The sequence below is a fragment of the Dermacentor variabilis genome, chromosome 1 (assembly GCF_050947875.1).
Source record: "Dermacentor variabilis isolate Ectoservices chromosome 1, ASM5094787v1, whole genome shotgun sequence".
In the NCBI taxonomy this organism is placed as follows: domain Eukaryota; kingdom Metazoa; phylum Arthropoda; class Arachnida; order Ixodida; family Ixodidae; genus Dermacentor; species Dermacentor variabilis.
The window spans coordinates 212,596,416-212,615,317 of record NC_134568.1 but is presented as its reverse complement, the minus strand read 5'-3'; the positions used below and the strand labels follow the sequence as shown (position 1 = coordinate 212,615,317).

General features: G+C 46.5%; 2 protein-coding genes across 4 annotated transcripts in view; one reads left to right on the top strand and one right to left on the bottom strand.

The window, feature by feature from the left end:
• Positions 1-18,902, top strand: part of LOC142592616 (luciferin 4-monooxygenase-like) — an 83,471-nt gene that overhangs the window by 40,014 nt on the left and 24,555 nt on the right. The gene's annotated exons all lie outside the window — the stretch shown is intronic.
• LOC142592634 (meckelin) overlaps positions 12,456-18,902 on the bottom strand; it is a 72,740-nt gene continuing 66,293 nt past the window's right edge. The window contains exon 30 of the mRNA XM_075704185.1: positions 12,456-12,781. Coding sequence (XP_075560300.1) covers positions 12,701-12,781 — 81 coding nt within the window. The 3' untranslated portion in view covers positions 12,456-12,700. The remainder of the gene's footprint in view (positions 12,782-18,902) is intronic.

Here is an 18,902-nt window from a genome sequence, read left to right as displayed (position 1 = left end):
AAGTTATAATCATGAATTAGACAACAAAAACTTGTTTTGATTATAGACACCTTCCACTTGCCTTAGTGACATAACCGCATGAGAATGGAGCGTAATACGCTAATTAACATTGTGCTTACCATTCATATTGCAATACAAGGTTGGGAAAAATGCACGACTGAACATAATTGAGACATTACTGTGGAATGAATTCTCATTAAGTACATTCTATCCCAACTTTATTTACATCTGCCATAGGTTGGCAAACTGATGCATGAGTCGACTCACTGAGACTGATCTCGAAAGTGAGTCTCAGTGAGTCCGACTGAGTTGATTTTCTGTAGGTCTTAGCCCGAATGAAGCCGGCTGAATAGAATTTTGGTGAGTGTGAGTTCTCATTATTTTGCTGACCAATGCATCCAGGTAATTGTTGTGACTTACATTGTCTGAGATGACGAATTGTAGGCAATCCATTCAATTTTCTTTTGAAGATTGTCAGGCATGCCTCCTGCTGTAATATTTCAGAGGTGTGCAGCAACGTCAATGGGCATCGGAGGCAGTGTCTACGTTGACTTCCTTGTACTCCTTTGTACTCTTTCCATTCCTTGCACTCTCCTTTGACTGCATTCTCCGCATGTCGAACTGCACTACCAGACAGCCTTAAAAAGAGAAGTATTCATTGAAATCAACAACAAAATCCAGTGCTAGAAAAACATAAGATGTGGTATCACAGACTATCACTCCACATGCTCAAATTTACCTACTATATAGTTAGTGACGAGCTAAGAATACAGGAAGGGCTCTTGATAAATATGGGCACATTTGCCATAGCAAATGGGGCCCATTGCTTTTCAAGGATAATGATGTACGAACAGCAAAAATCACTGACTGAGACAACTGACTCGTTACAGCATGAATGGGCTGTTAAAACGAAATTTAAAGAGGAATTTTATCACCCCCTATACAGACACCTCCTTACTAACACACCATGATCCCTCTCCCCCTTTTCGCATTGGTACCATGCACAAGGAAGGCGCATTATTGGTCCCTTCACAGACATTGGTACCATGAGCAAGAAGCTCCCCCACCAAGGTGAAATAAGCAACCATAGTGACGCACCTGCAAACATTCCTTCTGAGGAAAGCTTATTGCTAGCTAAATCGTCTACACAGGTATTGCTTTGTGAAGGACAAATACTGGGCCATAAAGTGCCAAGACCAGACTAGCATTGTCTTGGGACCAGAAACAGAGAACAAAAGCAGGTCATATGAAGGCCAAGGATGATTTGATAGAACAAAAATCTACTAGAACATTCTGGTTCTCAAATACACAAACTAGACCGCTTGTGTTTATCCAAACATTATTAACTCCCTATTACATTTCTGGTGGCTAATGAATTAATATTTCAATGAACGCATTTTTTCTGATAACTTCTTGGTGCCTTTGCTTATAAGCTTTTTTGGTGAAACATGGCTATTATTTCAAACAGGAAGTCAAATTTTCCCTCAGCATTACATAAATCTGAGCTACTGAGATAGATACAAATGTCAAGGTCGGATAAGACTTTGAAGGATGATACGGAAGGATTGAGGAGTCGCAAACATGATTGTGCTTCTTAAGCTCTTCATATATCATCAGTTATATTTGGGCTGTCTAGACTGCACAAAATTAAAAAAAATATTTTGCAGCTTTTTGTTTTTATGTTTTCATAAATACACCTCATTTGTCATATCTATTAGTAGCAGAGCATTCCAATATTTAACAAGGACAGTGGTATGCTATAAAAGTGGAACTAGGACTATATAGATACATAAAAATATTAGGGGGAAAAAGCGTTTTATTTTTACATAGTGGAATTGCCCCTATGGCATGCATTTATTTGTTTACTAAATTCCCATGAGCTTATACCCCAAAGTTAAGATACAACCAGGGGCAGAAAAAAGCTTTAGGACAGGAATGAGTGTCCCTTGCTACTACTTTACTGAAAGCAAACAGGTTCATATTTATAGGTGAAGGTGGCCATGTGCGCACATACGTTTGCGCGCAATACTCAAACAAGCTTGCCCATTATTATTCAGTCATACAGTGCAGAAACTGTCATTCAATTCAGTTCAAGCCACAGATGTATCACTGACATAGACGTCACATTTCATGTTGATGAAACAGGCCTCCATTAATTCCCATGCAGACAATCTTTGCGTTTACCAAGAATGCGGATGTGGAAAAGATATGGCTCACACGTGCAGTAATTGCAGTGCATAGGCAAATGTGCATTAATCTTATTGCTGGCAGACAGCTCATGTTCCCTTGCCAAATCGTTGGTGCAACAGCCTGTCTGGCTGATATGCACCTTGCCGCAATTAAGTGGAATTTCGTACACCATACCGACCGCGCAAGTCACATATGGCCTTGTATGATTTTTACCACAAAGGGTCAGCTTCTGTGGGTCTGAGATGCATGGGCACAGGCCAGTAAGCTTCCATGGAGCCAAGAAAATAATAGGTACTTTGTACCTGCTGGCCACTTTCTTTAAATCGTGGGCCACTTCATGCATGTATGGAACAACATGCAGCCTTTTCTCCACTAGTGGCTTGGCAAGGGGCATCCAAGCGTTTTTTGGCTGTGACGCTCGCCTCCTTAAATCATGGGTTTGTGGAACTGCAATATTTCTATCTCAGCTATTAATGAGCCAATTTGAAAATTTTTGCAGTAGAATGCTCCCAAGAGGGCACCTAACAACTTCCAGCGTATAATTAAATTAGCTATGTGGCCTGGTGAGGGGCTCCTTAAAGTACTGCTAATAGCGATATTATAGCTTTCCAGCATACGACAGGTTTTAATGTTATACAGAGTTAATGCATGAGTACAGATTAAATAAGATTGGGTGCATACGGCTTTTTTGGTGCCTATGATGCTTCGGCGTGGCTTGGAGAGACAACCAAGTTAATCAATGCTCCATCACACATCGTCGTGCTTTCACCCATGTCGACGTAGCACTGGAACCGGTCGTTGGAAGATCTGAAAGCACACCCAGATGGTTTATCAATAGTTTTGCACATTAGAAGTGAAGCTGTGGGCACTGAACAGGCACTGATTAATTAAACAGCCTTTTTTTATGGTTGCTGTACTGTCCCAAATAGGTTTGTTATTTAGAGCCATCACAGCACAGCACAGCACTAATCCTGCTGCCCATAGGTGAGCTAAGTACAGGACGCATTAAGCTAACAAGGCTAAGCTTATTTATGCAATGTCAGCAACCACCAGTGTATAAGAACAGATGATTTCACAAAGATAGAACCATATTGCTGATTGCCCAAGGTTTTCATAGTCCTATTGCTGAAAATGCCAGCAATTTTTTTTCCTCAGTTGGTTCAATTTAACTTCATTGCTGTGTGAATGTTGCAGCGCACAAATGACGACAAAGATTGAACAGGCAAACAACAAGTCCGTTTTCGTCGCCTTGCCTGTTTTATTAGTTAAACGCTGAAGAAATTTGCAAAATATGGCATACTGCGACCAGTTATGCTAACTAAAGCACCATTACATTGACTGAAGCTGTTACTACTCCCTCTCCTACCAGATAGGGAAGCGATTGCACACCTTACCCCAATATCAGTAGTAAACCAACTGCAGAAGTTTTCAGAAGATGGAAGTCCTGAAAAGGCTAGTTTCCTTGCGGCTTCTCGACACGGCAATAATTATAGTTGAGCAACGTTGTGTTCGTACGGGCAAGTATGCGCTACACTTCTCAATTTAAGGACAAGTGCATTGGCTGCGACGAAACAAAAATATTAGTAGTTGGCAGCACAGTGAAGTGACACAGAGCAATTTCCCAAGACTCGATCTGTCAGTTCAAAGCGCGGCAACCGAAGTTATTAATCGTGCTCGACATTTCCGCTACGCATACTGTTGCTACTTTGCCCATATTTATTTATTTATTTATTTATCATACCCTCAAGGTACGGTTGTACATTGCAGAGGGGAGGGGCAAAGTAAATACAGAGGCAAATCACAAAATAAGGAAGGAAGGCAAACAAAATTGCAAAAAACATTGTATACAAAATAACATAAAATAAACCAAACAATGACCAAATCCTCTTTGCGCTCCATAACGCGCAGTACATTTACGCTCACCTGTATTAGAAGATCGTTGCCTGTCATCAGGTACACGAACCCTCCCGTCCGCAGGCTTTCGTGGAGGTTGGCGAGTTTCCGGGCGCCTGAGAGCTTCACGATTTTCTTTGATGGCTCCTGCGAAACTAGGCAAGCCGCTTCTTCCGCACCAGTCGGCGAGCGTTCAGTTGAAGCCGGATCGGACGACATACTGCCACCGTTGTCAGATTTCACAGGCGCAACGCAAGCAAGAGGCAAACCGCTCCTTCCGCACCAGTTGGCGAGCGTTCAGTTGAAGGCGGATCGGACGCCATACTGCCACCGCTGTCGGATTTCACAGGCGCAACGCAAACAAGAGGCAAACCGCTCCTTCCGCATCAGTCGGCGAGAGTTCAGTTGAAGGCGGATCGGACGACATGCTGCCACCGCTGTCAGATTTCACAGGCACAACGCAAGCAAGAGAGGAATGCCACTCGCGTTTACATACTCGTTCACCGCCGTAGATAGCAAGGTGCCGTCAGAGCCATAGCCGTGCTTCTCATAGTTTCGAATCCAAAGTCGAAGTGAATACGAAAGCCGTAAGTCATGTGCTGGATCCTGAATATTTCGCTGCGCGCGTTCGCAAAACAGTTTTCGCTCACCGCTGCACTATCCTTGCTCAAATTTGGCAGAATGACCACATTTTGGTGCCTACTTCGTTTAGTATAATACTTAGCACAGTTAATTGCCTGATCTTTGTTTTAATGCAAACTTACCGGCGCTCATGAAAATGCGAGCTGCTGCCACGACGGTGTACGCATAAACTTGTAGCGCCGCCTGTCGTCAGCTGCAGAAAGCAGCATATCAGGGAGCGCTGCCGCGTGTTGCCTGCTCCTGGAACAGGCGACCGTCCTCCGTTAGACGCTGCTTTTTAAAGCTGACGGCAGGCGGCGAAACTGGTTTATGCTTGCGCCGTTACGGCAGCTGTTTGCAGCCTCAAGGGCACAGGCAAATTTGCGTTTTTTTTTTTCTTACAAGCAAGGCACTTAACTGTGCCAAGTGTAAGGTCGACGCCAAAATGCGATCGCTCTACAAAATTTGAGCAAGAACAGAGCAGCCGTTTGCACGTTTTTTGCACAGGGGTTTGCAGAACAGTGCACAAAGTTTGCACATTCCATTGTGGCCGCAATGATGGTACAAACAGACCACAACGTTTTTAGATTCTAAATCTAAAGCGTTGACAGACCACCACGCCCCACAGAAGCCTTCGTACGAGGCAATACCCCTCTAAAGGACACTGCTTCACAGAAGTGGTGCCTTTTCGGACTGTTACCTCAGATTTTCGCTTCTAAAATTATAGAGGGAAACGAAGGCTGGGAGGTTTACCTCCTATTCAGGGAAGTTGTAGGCATGCTTTTGTATGATGAGCTTCCCTCAGAGTCTCTTGTTTATATGGAGGTGAAAATTCAAGAATTTCTCCGTTCATTCGTTACCCGCTACCCAGAAGCCCGCATAATCCCTAAATTACATTACCTTGTGCACTACCCACGCATGATCTCTTTTCGGACCACTCAAACAAATCTGGCGTATGAGGTTCAAGGCATCAAAGATGAAAAACTTCAAAAACATATGTAAAACACTTGCAGAGCTTCACCTTTCTCAAAGCTATGAATTCCGTGAGATTGTCTTCAACCAACGCCACACCATGTCAGGCCTGAAACTTGTGCGAAGATCTGTTTTACATACGTACATTGAGGAGCGCCTGCCTGCAGGTAACGTATGGCAGGCGAAGTCAGTCACTATGCCGCAAATGGCATACCATGTGGGAGATGTGCTTTTAATGACCAAGGGAGACGAAATTGACTTATGGGGTTTTACGTGCCAAAACCACTTTCCGATTATGAGGCACTTGTAGTGGAGGACTCTGGAAATTTCGACCACCTGGGGTTCTTTAATGTGCTCCTAAATCTAAGTACGCGGGTGTTTTCGCATTTCGCCGCCATCGAAATGCGGCAGCCGTGGCCGGGATTCGATCCCGCGACCTCGTGCTCAGCAGCCCAATACCATAGCCGCTGAGCAACCACGACGGGTAAGGCAGACGACCCACAGTTTGGACAGATTGCAGGTATTTTTGCGGCTCAGGATGAGGTTCTGTTCTTGTTAGACAAGATGGGACTTGTTGAATTCAGGAGACATCGATAAGCACGTAAGGTATCTAAACGCAATGTAGTCTGTGCGGCGCAGCCAGAAGATGAGGTATTACCAGAGTTCCTCGATCTTTATCTGGCAGGGAAAGTGGTACCCAGATGTGAATTAGTGGTTTCATTAAAAATTGTAATATTTGCTTAGCTTTATGTTATGAACTCTAAGTGGGTGTACTTCACAGTTTGTGTTCTGTTGACGTTGTGTGTATATTCGTGTTGTATTTTTTTCTTGTTTTTTCCATTCTGTGCATGGGCAATCAATATTCATGCACTCCCCCCCCCCCTTAAGGTATCTTTATGTACAAAATACATATTAATGTACAGTGCGTTGCATAAATATACCAACCAGTGTTATTACTTTTGGAGTTTGGTGTTGTACCACCCTGCTCCAATTATTTCTTACTGAAAAATTAAAAAAACAATTTGCCTTTCTTGCTATCCTGATTATGCTGTAATACAGCACTGCATGAAACGCATTTTACTTTTTGCGGCTATAGAGTTGAACTCGGGTAGTTACATATCGTGCTCTTTCCTTTGGTATAGTCAATCAGTTATTTGATTGAGTGAACCAACGAATCCACATTCACTGCAACCTATAACATCATACGTGCCTTTCACTGACTCCCTTCAAGCAGCATGGGAGTCATCCATTTCATGCGTCATTCCCGACTTCGTTCTGTGACTACCCTTGGAAAAAAAGGTAGTCAGCGACTGAAAAAAGAGAGTCGAGGTAGTCGTGACCCTCTTTTGACTCTCTTTTTTTTAAGAGTGTAAGCGCCGGTATACGTCGGCACAACGTTGTCACGTATTTGAAAGTACTTTCTCGTATTTCCGCCGTTCTGGCGCAAAAAAAAAACGATTCCCAAAACTTGCCAACTCTTTGATTCCTGTATAATGCGACGTAGTTCTTCTTTACCGACAAGCAATTCAACCACAGACGCAACTAGGCGTCGTCAAAATCCATCACGTCACGGCGAGGTGGTGTAGGAACTTCAGCGCAGCGCCGGCGCCAGTTTTATATTTCTGACTCCTTTCAAACTTACTTAAACCCTCTTATGGTAAGAGCGGCCGTTTTGGTATTGCAGAAGCGTAATTTACTAATACGGCTTAACATTTAATTATATCTTTACGAGCTACAATATGGTGGACTTTTTTTTAGGAACACTTAGAAGAAAATGTTCAGCTGTTATTGTAAATAACGCTTCCGGGATACCAGAAACAATAGCCTTATCGTGAGCGCAGTCTCCATAAGCCAGAAAAGACGCAAGAAATGGAAGACGGGTTCGAAGTTCCCACAGTAGCCCTTCGTGACGTCATGAGATTTTGATAGGGCATACTCGGGAATATGCAATAACGTGTCGATAGACGAGGGCTCTAAACTGCATTCTAGAGAAGCTGCGAAGACTAGACAGCGAGTTTTGAGACGTCTTCCTGAACGAAAATACCTCGAAGTACGTGATGTTAGACACACCGGCGCTGCGGTTCAGACGCGAAATTGAAGAAGGGAAATGTTGCGTTAATTTTATTAGCTGACCATCAACCTTGTTCCGTCACACAATTGAGTGCATATCGAGTCTCGAAGAAGATATTTTACCGGGCTGGTAGCAAAATTCTTCTGTTGCGGTTGTAGTAATGGTGAGGTGAATTTAAAATGTACGACAAATCACAACATTCTTTTGGCGGATAAAGTTAAGCTCTAATTAACTTTTCATTGTCAACACATTACATTAATTTACGTGTGCGAAGCGGGTCATTCTTAAAGGCGCTTCACTCTGTAAACACGTTTCCTTAGGCGATTGTAAGTCACGATAGGCGTCGCGAAAACTGTAGTCCATGAGCTAGAGCCTGACGCAACGATATGGGGCCCACTCGATTGCATCTGCACTTCATGAACTGGTTAAGGCCAGTTTGGTTCCCTGTTCCTGCTGTCCAGCGCTTCCTTCTCAAAACAGGCACGTATTTCGCCTCCGGCAACTTGCAAGAGATGCTGTGAATTCCTTCGGCACAAAACTTGCACCGTGTGAAATGAATCGCGACTCGCAGATTCCACCGCACTTCGCTTGTGAAAGAGATAATCAAATGATAATCAACAGTTTGCTTGCTTTTATGAGCATTTTACAAAAGTTGGTCCATGTTGAACCGGTCTGGCAAAGGCAATATCTCTGCCGCGAATCGACTTCTGAGGCGCTGCAGCAAAACAGATAGAGGCGAACCTTCGCCAACCACTCACTCTTGCATTTCTGTCTCTCTCTTTCTAGACATGGCACGTACCCAAGGCCAAGAAACGATGTTAACATAGATGACACTTTACGTATTTGTTAAATTTAGAATGTTTTTACGCAGTTCCCGCGTTGAATAGAAAGCGCATGAAAGAACAAAAAATAGGGAGTCCTGGGTTTCACTCTGAGAGGACTGACATCTGCAATGGCGAAGAGCCGTCAATGCCGGTTGATTTTTGGTGATTTATATGTGAACAGCACGTTTGCAGCTCTCGCTCCCCAGGCCATTTGAGTGGCAGTCACATTCATTTCCTAATTCCCATTTGTCCTACACGTTTGCATTCCCCTTCTGCCTTCTACATATTTCGCTCCACAACTTCTTTCCCTGTCACCTGCTCTACCACACATGAGTGACTCCGATATTAGGAGCCTCAGACAGCGCACGAGTTGCTGCTTGAGCGTAACATCTGCTGTTGTTACTTCCTCAATGCGCAGACGCCACCACTATCCAAGTTTGCGTCGCGCACGTTACAAAGCACGCGCCAAGTTTTGCGAGAGTTCGGTGAGCCCGCCAAACCACGACTTACTGATGCAGTGTTGGCATTATATATATATATATATAAACGAGAAGAAAGGGGGTAGCAGAGGGGCTCGATTTTTATTAGTCATATCATAAGAAGCCAACAAACACTGACACCAAGGACAACATAGGGGAAATTACTTGCTTAATAAATGACATAAAGAAACGATAAATTAATGGAAATTAAAGTGGATGAAAAACAACTTGCCGCAGGTGGGAACCGAACCCGCAACCTTCGCATTTCGCGTGCGATGGACTACCAATTGAGCTACCGCGGCGCTGTTTCCCCCCTCCACTTTCTTAGGTATTTATGTGTCCTAGTAGAACCCTGGGAGTGTTAGCCAGCGCCACCACTCACAGACCTTGGTGGCGGACGTGGAACGTCCTTTTTGCCGCAGGCGTCACGAGAACATGATCTTTTTGGGTGAAGGCAACTGGTGAATAAATCCACATATGCTACCTGAAGGCATCAATGTAGCCGGATTCGAGGCCCTCGTTATGTAAGAAAAAAACGAGAGAAAAAATACGATTAGCGATTGCACAGTGCCAGCAACATAAGCCCCTATTTTCTGCCACTCGAAGCCTGTCTCGCGTTACGGCGTCGAACGTAGAGTCTAGCGCAACGCCCGCAGGGCAGCTGAAGCAGCGAAAGGTCATAGGAAAGGGAGATCGACATGTGCCAGGCCGATTCTGCGAGGACGAGCAGCTAAGGTGAGATGACTGATGCCTTGACGCGCACTCTCTTTCCGCGCGCCGGAAGTCACGTGACCTGCTGAGTTTTAAAATTCCTCCATGTTTCGGAGGCACGGCTCAGTTATATGGTAGAAGGAGCGGTAGCACGGAACGTTCGCTTGCGAGAGGTGGCCGCGTGGCGTCATTCTGCCTCCTATAGTTTCCCTGACACCTCGCGTGTTTAGTTAGTAAGAGAATTTTCACTGCAATTTGCGCTGCCCGCAAAACTACCAGTCTTCGACTCGATGTAATACTCTGCTACCGTTGTCAATTATTCTAGTTATCCACTCCGCCGTCATATCTCGTTAATATTTATGAAGCCAGATTGCACGAGATCAGCTATACTTGATTGCTACGTCGCGGGCCGCACCAACGTGCCCGCTAGTGCATGTCCCAGCCACGCCGCCGCGCTTACCTACCTTCGTTTTGCGCGGTAAAGACCTGTCTTTGCGATAAAATTTCGCCACGGTGACAAGCTTTAGCATCCTCACTAGATTGCTCTCAAGCGTGTTGTGAACCAACGAACTTGGCTGTGTTATCCGATGGCCTCATCAGCGCAACAATGATGGCGGTGTGGGCTTGTTGGTGCATCTTGACTAAAGGTGTTTGAGCGCAGGGAGGACAAAAGAAGGCACATCTAGTAGACGCGTCGAGTGTGCCTTCTCTTGTCCACTCTCTCTCTCTCTCTGGGCCGTCGATTATTTCGGCAACTGCCATAGAGTTTCCTACAATGCATTAGAAAGAACCGTGGGAAGTACATGGATTTGTCTGGTCTTTGCGCTTGTGGATTCAGACGTCCTTGTGGATTCGTTTATTACGCTTTGTATGCCTTCGTTGTCGTAAATTTCAGAGCAATCCATACTTTTCTAAGAACGGAAGACGCTGCGAACACGCGCAATCGCTACTAATTGCTACGGTTCAGCTTGTCGAAGTGGCCAAATCAAAACACGCCAAGTGTATCAACACGCTGGCTTGCGCGCGATAAATTCATAAGGGCGTTATATGTCGCTTGTCGATGCGTGCGTCCGTGGCGTAATGGCTTCAATATCGGGCGTCTGTGCTCAAATCCTGCCATCGGACAATTTTAACAATGTGTATTTCATTATTTGTTACGCAGTACATTGTTGAAAATGACGAGTTGACAAAGTCACGATGCCGTGTGAAGTCGGAAGGACGAAGTTTAGGCAAACCCACGTACTTCCCCATAATTGCCGCGGTGGCTCAACCGCTACCATTGCAGCTCCCATAGACGCTAGCGCCAGAGTTCCCTCTAGTAGCTGGGGCGCGATCGGAGATGGTTGTTCGGCGCGTTCGTTCGGTTACCGGCGCGCGGCCACGTTTCTGGTGACGTCAAAATGACGACACGCTCCTGTCAATCATTCTCCCGCCGAGCATTTCGTCTGCTAGGCGCCGAACCCGACGGGAGCTGGGAACTTTGGAGCGATCATACGGCTTCGCATGGCGCGTCTGGTAGACTGGATTGGATCCAAACGGCGGCTGAATAGCACGTTCGGATCCAATCCATAGTTTAATTCGAGAAAAATGGCGCTTGCGCTGGTAACTTAGGTTGTTGCGCTGGCGTTGCTCGAGGAGGAAGGAGAGCGGGTGGCGGTGCGAAACGCGTTTGAAGAAATGGCAGGAAGCGAATTCCGGCGTCGCTTTTGTTTTTCGAAATAAATAGTGCGTTAGTTGTACAGTGAAATCGGCCCCATCATCGGTGCCAGCGAGCCACTGGAATGTTGTTGCTGCCTCTTGAAAAGTGTGCCACTGTTCCCATCCTTTCTTTTTTTTTTCCTTTTTCTTCTTACTGTGTGCGACACCACCTAGGAGTGACACAGAGAAGCTAACAGTTATAAATTGCAGTAGTCACACGTACTAATATTTGAAAACGTGTTTCGGCTTGAGAAGAAAAAATACATTTTTTTAGATAAAGATTTCATTCGTTTGGAAGACGAGAAACATTTCGTTTTGTAGTATATACTGTCTGCAAGCAGACGACAAACGACGGCACTTCCGGGGAGGTCACCGCTTCCTGATTGGCTGCTCTCTCGCCCCACTGTCATAAATTTTGCATAGTGCAACTTTGTGACATTGCAGCAACTGAACAGAACGCGTATCGAACAAAATATCTCCGACCGCGCCCCTGTTGTATGAAAGTCTGTGACGGCAGCGACATTCCAATCGGCCACCGTTACTGCGCCACGGCTCCAAGTCGCAAAAGCGAGCGCGGTTGCGGCGACATTGATAAGGGAGCTGTCAAAACGCTGCTATCAGGCCATTACGCAGTGATGCAGGCTAGCGGTGAAATTACTGCGGCCAACTTGCTTCAACCAGGATGCCAGATCAGGCAGGGCATCGAGTTTGTTCGTATGCAGGACGTTTGAGCGCGCCTTCTAATTCAACAGGGGAAAAATGGTTGAGGAAAAGTAGCGTGGTGGCGTACAGATTAATTCGATGTTTTTCACGACACCCTCGAACTTCATTATTTGAATATGTACGAAAAAAAATTTGGAAGATGAATGTATGACCTGAGCCATTTAATTAATTGACTGGAGCACCGCTGTGCGTCAGTTTTATCCGCGTATACGGCATCTGTATTGCCCAAAAAAATTGGCTGAAGTTAGCAGGGGCATCCTCTGTATAGTAAACCATTAAATAAGCAAGCCCTAGTGATTTACTAAAGCTTGCAGCGCACGAAACCTCATAACGCTATCACTTGCAGCTGTAGCTCCATTCATCTCTACCACTCCTTTTTATTCCACGTTGGCACAGCCCCACTCTGATGCGTCGATTTCATATGTCTTCCCAACAGACGCCGCTTGCCAGTTCAGAGCCAGCAAGTGTAACGGCATGGACGCTCTCGGTGGTCTTCCAGCACTCGACGTCTGATCGCTTCACCACAGAAACCTTTCGTCTACGAGCGCCTTCTTCACCAGATTCCGTCGGCTAAGATATCGTCGCAGGCCTTCCAGCATCTGTAATAAAACAACTGGCGTTACTGGAGACAAATATATAATCTTTGACATTTAAACACGTCAACTCATTTTACTGAAAAAAAAGAAACATAAAAAAAATTGTAGGACTACAAAATGTGATATGTGAACTAAACCATAAGCTACTGCAGAAGCTGCGGTCGCTCAGCGCCATAGAAACAGTGGAACTTTATAGTCGCATATATATATATATATATATGTGTGTGTGTGTGTGTGTGTGTGTGTGTGTGTGTGTGTGTGTGTGTGTGTGTGTGTGTGTGTGTGTGTGTGTGTGTGTGTGGAGAGAGAGAGAGAGAAACAGATAAAAACCTTTTTAGACTGAAAAATATTATAAGGAGGGGTGGTCGGGGTCTCTCAGTCCAGGGCCCTACTGGCCTCTGCTGCCCGCCTGACCTGGCTGATTAGGGAATTTTGTCTTGCCAGGTCGGAGCAGGCGAGCTGTGCCTTTCACTGCACCATAGTATTACTGTTATTTGACCTACGAGGGTGCTTACTGCACTCCGAGGTTACATGTATTAGGGTGGCTATGCCACCGCACCAAGGACAGTTGGCCCTATAGCGAGTGGAATACATGACGTTTAGCAATTTTAAATGGGGAAATAACCAGTCCGTACATTGCACCAATCGGCAGCCTCTTCCCAGCTAAGTTGTAGGTGAGGCAGCGGGTATATTCTGCGGACTCCGCGCTGATGAGCAAGAACGTCTTTGGAATTTAAATTAATGGGATTTTAAAAGGGATATAGTGGGAGTGGTTTTGGTTAGAAAAGGAGGCTGTCGCTCGGTTAGCAGACCCTCGAGCTACCGCTTTAACCTGTTCGTTCCCCTGAACCTACGCATGACCCAGGCACCAAAGTAGGCGATGACTTTTGTTGAACGATTTGGGGATTATCGCGAGGCTAGCCGCAGTCTCGTGCCTCTTGAGAAACATGTGACATGTCTTCCGGAACTCCCTGACCACGACCGAGTCCGCTCGCAAACGCTCCGCGTGAGCGAATGCGATCTCCACTGCTGACATTTCGCCTGAGGTGGAAGATCCCGCCGTGTGCGATGCGGTTATTTGCTGCTGGCAGGTCACGTTCACGGCTGCCAGGGCGTACGTCTTTTGGTATAGCGCTGCCCAGTCACATCTGCATACGTAGCTGCGTCCGTGTAGTGCGTACGTACGTATTATACCCATGGTTGTTGGAGTACGTCGTTTGAATGTTTTGTGCGTATGCGTTGCGCCTTTCCTTGTACTCGGGATGTATGTTTTTGGAAATTGGAGCTACAGTAATTTTGGATCTCACTGAAGGAGGGAGAGGTATGCCCAGTTCGGTGATATAAATGGGGTATGCTGGGATATTTAGTCGAGTCAATATTGCCCTACCAGTTTTTGTGAAGCTGGAGCATTCCCCTTTTGGCATCAGAGTGGCCTGCCTCAGTTCGTCGTAGGTATCGTGTACTCCCAAAGCTAGCATGCGCTCTGTGGAGGTACTTTAGGTATGCCCGGAGCCGCCTTGAAAGCGTTTCGGACTATCATGTTATGCTGCCTTTTCTCCTCCCTGCTCAGAATTCGGTAAGCTAAGCCATACGTGATTCGACTAACCACTAAAGCATGTACGAGCCTCAGGGTATCGTCTTCTCGCATTCCCACCTTTCGATGCGTTACTCGACGTATCATTTGGGCTATGTCGTGCGTTGCGAATTTAAAGGCTTTGAGCATCTGTACTGCTTTCCCATCGCTCTGAAGCCACAAAACTAGGACTCGCATCGTGGGTACCTCTCGGACCGGTTGGCCCTCAACCACGACGTCAAGTGAAGCTTTATAAACGGTGTCTCTGGTATTGTATGCTTTCGCGTGTATCCGGATGACCTGGATTTTTGGGGCGCGCACTTCAGCCTGATCCATCGGGAAAATTTCTCCACCGCTGATACTGCGCTTTGGAGCGTATATTCGTTATCCCGTAGAGAATCTCTGCTCGCCCGCAGCGTGATGTCGTCCGCGTAGAGCATGTAACCTAGATCTGGTATCGGATCCAGATCGCGCGCGAGGCGACACATTGCCATGCCGAAGAGCAGAGGAGATATTATCGCTCCTTGAGGCGTTCCTTTGTTACGCATTTTAAATATCTCCGATGTGATTTGGCCAATACTGGTGCTCACCTCGCGGTTGGAAATAAACATCTTTACCTAATTGAATGTGCGCTCACCACAACCCCTGGGTTCGAGTTCCTCGAGTATTGTATTGCGGCGTGAGAGATGTTGTCGAATGCTCCTTTGAGGCCTAGTGCTAGGACTATAGTCTCTCGTCACCGTACGGTATATTAGAATTTTGTCCCTAAGTAAGAGGAATGCGTCTTGACACGATCAACCCGCGCGAAATCCTACCATGGAGTGCGGGAACCAGCTCCGTTCTTCAGATAGCGCTGCAATGTGCTATTGATCACCCCATCATAGAGCTTACCCAGTGTTCCGAATGGCATGTAACAACCCGGGCAAAAAGGATGCTCCAAAGATCATGCCTAATCGAAACGGAGGATGGATCCCTAATTTGCTATGGTTGTCTCGAGTGGTTGCCGGTCTGGCGGGCGCCCCACAGTGATTACAGGCCCCTTTGTGTATGTGCATGAGAAGGGGAGAACCCTTTTCACAAACTGTGCGACTCTAGGGGAGAACCCTTTCCGCGAACTGTCCGACTCTAGGGGAGACCCTTTCCGCGAACCAAACAGTACCCGCGGGTTGGCGCCAGAGAGACAAGCACGTGCAACGTCGCCTAGGAGAAAGGATCAGCCGCCCATCCCCGAACAGACTCAGTGCATGCCAAGTGAGGTTGACGTGAACAAGATTCCGCCTACGATTTCAGCGGGCCTATTTAAGCGGCCCCGCAATGTATTTTTCAATCATTCCATTCATTCTCTTATTCTATATCCTTGACCAACCATTGAATAAACAGTGCAAGTTTCGCACTAGAAATCGTCTCGTCCCTGCCTGGCCGCCATGGTCTACCGGACGCCTGCAGCCTGCCGACAACGCCACGCTATCCAATAGTAACCCCGGTCGAAATTCGAGTAACCGGAGTCGCAACACCAGCAAGGACGTGAGTGATACCGACCGGAGTGTATCGATCGAGGGATTCTTTTGTGGTTTGGGGATCATGATTATTTTAGCCAATTCTCATTCTTGGGACAAGTCTCCCTTGGTCCAGCACTCGCTATTGAAAATCTTTGTTATTTTCGCTAGGGCCGCCGAATGCCTGTTTAGAATTATTGAATGGTCGAGTCTGGACCCGGTGCCGAGTTTTTAACTGAGGCTTGTGGCGCCTCGTTCACCTGCGCATAAGTTATTTCTTCATCTAATTTAGGACTGGCCTCCCCTGCGTATGGTCTCATCGCGTAGGGCGATCCCGTCGCGGGCGAGAGTCCTATATGCACTTATTCTCAAGAGCGTAGACTAGTTGTTCTGTACCCTCGAAGTTACCTGCAATAATTTTGAAGCTTCGTGTTATTTTCAGTACGTGCACTCATCGGGTCTAGCATGCTCCGTAGTACTCGCCACGTACTGGTCGTTCCCAGAGTCCCTGATAGGGTTCCACAGAACATCGCCCATTCATTTTTAGCTAGCTCGTTGGCGTGTCCTTGGGCTATTTGCAACTACACCTGAGACAACGCATCGCTTTCTTGGTAGTCACAAATTGCTTGTCAAGAACAGTGCTGAGCGATTGAAACCACGATGCGTGGAGCGCGTGGCCATTGGCACTTTTTGCGCCACCAGTGGGCGCTGGGGACACCCAGCTCGTCTAAGGAATTAGTAAGGACTGTGGCTGAGCTTGGAGAAGAGGGGAAAAGGAGAGCAGAACTGGAAAGCGGCTCGATGCGCTTGAGACGCGGGCAGCGGAGAATGATGGGTCGGGACACCAAGCCGGTGGCAAAAGCACAGAAAGTAGGGTAGACCTTACTGGAGAAGTGGGAAACAGGGAGCAGAGCAAGCGGTCGTGGGCTCGCCGCCGGTGAATCGGCATAGTTATAGTGAAGCAGCGCAACACGCGCCGAGTGAGGCGACGCTGCAGCCACAGGGGCACCAGCGGGCGCGAAGAGAGGAGGGGAACAAGCTAACCCCAAGGAATGAGGTCATAGCCAATGATAAGAGGCAGCGTATGAATGAATGTGTGGTTTTTATTTGCGCAAGGGCCAGGTATGGCCAAAGAGCGCCATGCAAGTGTTAGTGATTTCGCAGTGGAGTGATGGGTTCTATGAAGTGAGGCAGCATAATCTGGAAGTTAGGACGGAGGGAGGGAATGCCCTAGTACTTATCGGTGGTGACTCAACTATGAGGTTCAAAAGAGCTATAATGGAGCGTGAAAAGGGTGATAAGCGGGTAGCAATCTGGACGTTCCCAGGCAGGACAATGGACGCAGTACTGAGAGAAACAAAAAGCGAGCTTTCTGAGAATGTTGCAGAGCGCAATTTGGTAGTGGTAACGGCGGGGCAAAATGATGTCTTGAATTGTGAAGCCGCAAAAGTAGTGGAAATATTAGTGGAGGGGGTGGACGATTTAAAGGTAATAGCACAGCAAGTCCAGATCGTGGTATGCACAGTGCCGGAGCTGCAAGGACGGAACGGAGAAATTACCAAGGACGTTGTGGCTGTTAATCGTGAGATAAGAAAGCTAAGCCAGGAGAAAGGATTTGAAGTGGCAGACATAAACAGAGAAGTGCATAGAGCAGGCTTTGGCGGAGGCTTTACACGAAATGGCATCCACTTTAATGGAAGGCTAGGAGCCGAGATCGGCTGGCGCCTGGCAGGTCGGGCAGTAGCTTTTTTAGGGGGTCCACTGCGCCTCAGGGCCTAGGGGTAGGTGGAAACAATGTAGAAAGTGCAAAAATAGAGGCTGACGCCAATAAAATGGCCACTACGAGGTCCAGGAAGAAAACTACAAAAAAGAAATTTAACACCAGGATCAGGTACATAAACATGCAAGGCGGTAGAAAGGGAGCGAAGTGGTTAGAAATAGAAGAGCAGTTAAAGGACGAAGAAGTAGGTGTATACGCGCTATGCGAAACACATCTCAGGGATCTAGAAGACCCACCGTTTATTGAAGGCTAGGTCTGGAAAGGGAGCAATAGAACAACAACGGAGAGGAAGGGATGAGGAGTAGGTATGCTGATACATCAAGGAACAAATTGGCAAAGAATAAAGTTAACTTGCAAAAAACATGTCTGGGTATCAGGTACAGTTGCCGGTAAAGAGACATGGCTAGGAGTAGTTTATTTAGGGACAGGGGACAAATGCAGGCAAGAGAACAAGGATCTAGTGAAGTGTCTCGATGACGATATAAAGCAGTTTGGAGAAGGTGCCGATATTTGTCTGCTGGCTGACATGAATGGCCACATCGAGGATCTGGATGGATACACAGATTGTAATGGGAAGTTGATGCTAGACTTCTGTGAACGACACAACCTAGGTATAGTAAATAGAGAAACTAAGTGTGAGGGACAAATCACGTGGGAGTCCCGTAACAGACAAACGACCATTGACTACTGCTTAATGTCGCAGGGGTTGTATAGCAAGCTCGCAATAATGGAAATAGACGAAGAGGGGAAGTACAGCCTCGGAAGTGATCATAAGCGTATTGGTCTACAGTTGGGAGCCCTGCTCAAAAGAGAAATGCAGGGAAGTCAAAAAGAGTACGCAAAATTAAATGACGAACAAACCGCGCAAATAGCGGCCGGCATAGAGCAAGCAATAGACAAATATCCCATGGAAAGGTGGGATTATAATCAGTTAGAACTACTCATTAGTATAAAAATAAAAGAAGTAAAAGGAGTAAATAGCTGGAGAGAAAAGAGGAAGCCACGAAGTTGGTGGAATAACGAAATTAGAGAGGCCATCGAACCACGACGGTTGGCATCACGGAAACACAGAGAAGCAAAGAGGGCGCAGTTATCTGAAGAGGAAAAATGGGAATCTTATCGACAAAAAAAAACAAGTGCAGGTCCTCGTCCAGGCTAAAATAAAGCAGTCCTCTGATCGCTGGCTGGCTGAAGTTCGCGATGCAACTAAAGGGGGGTCAAGAAAATTCTGGAACCATATAAGCTGGCTGGGTAAAGCGAATCACAGAAAGCAGG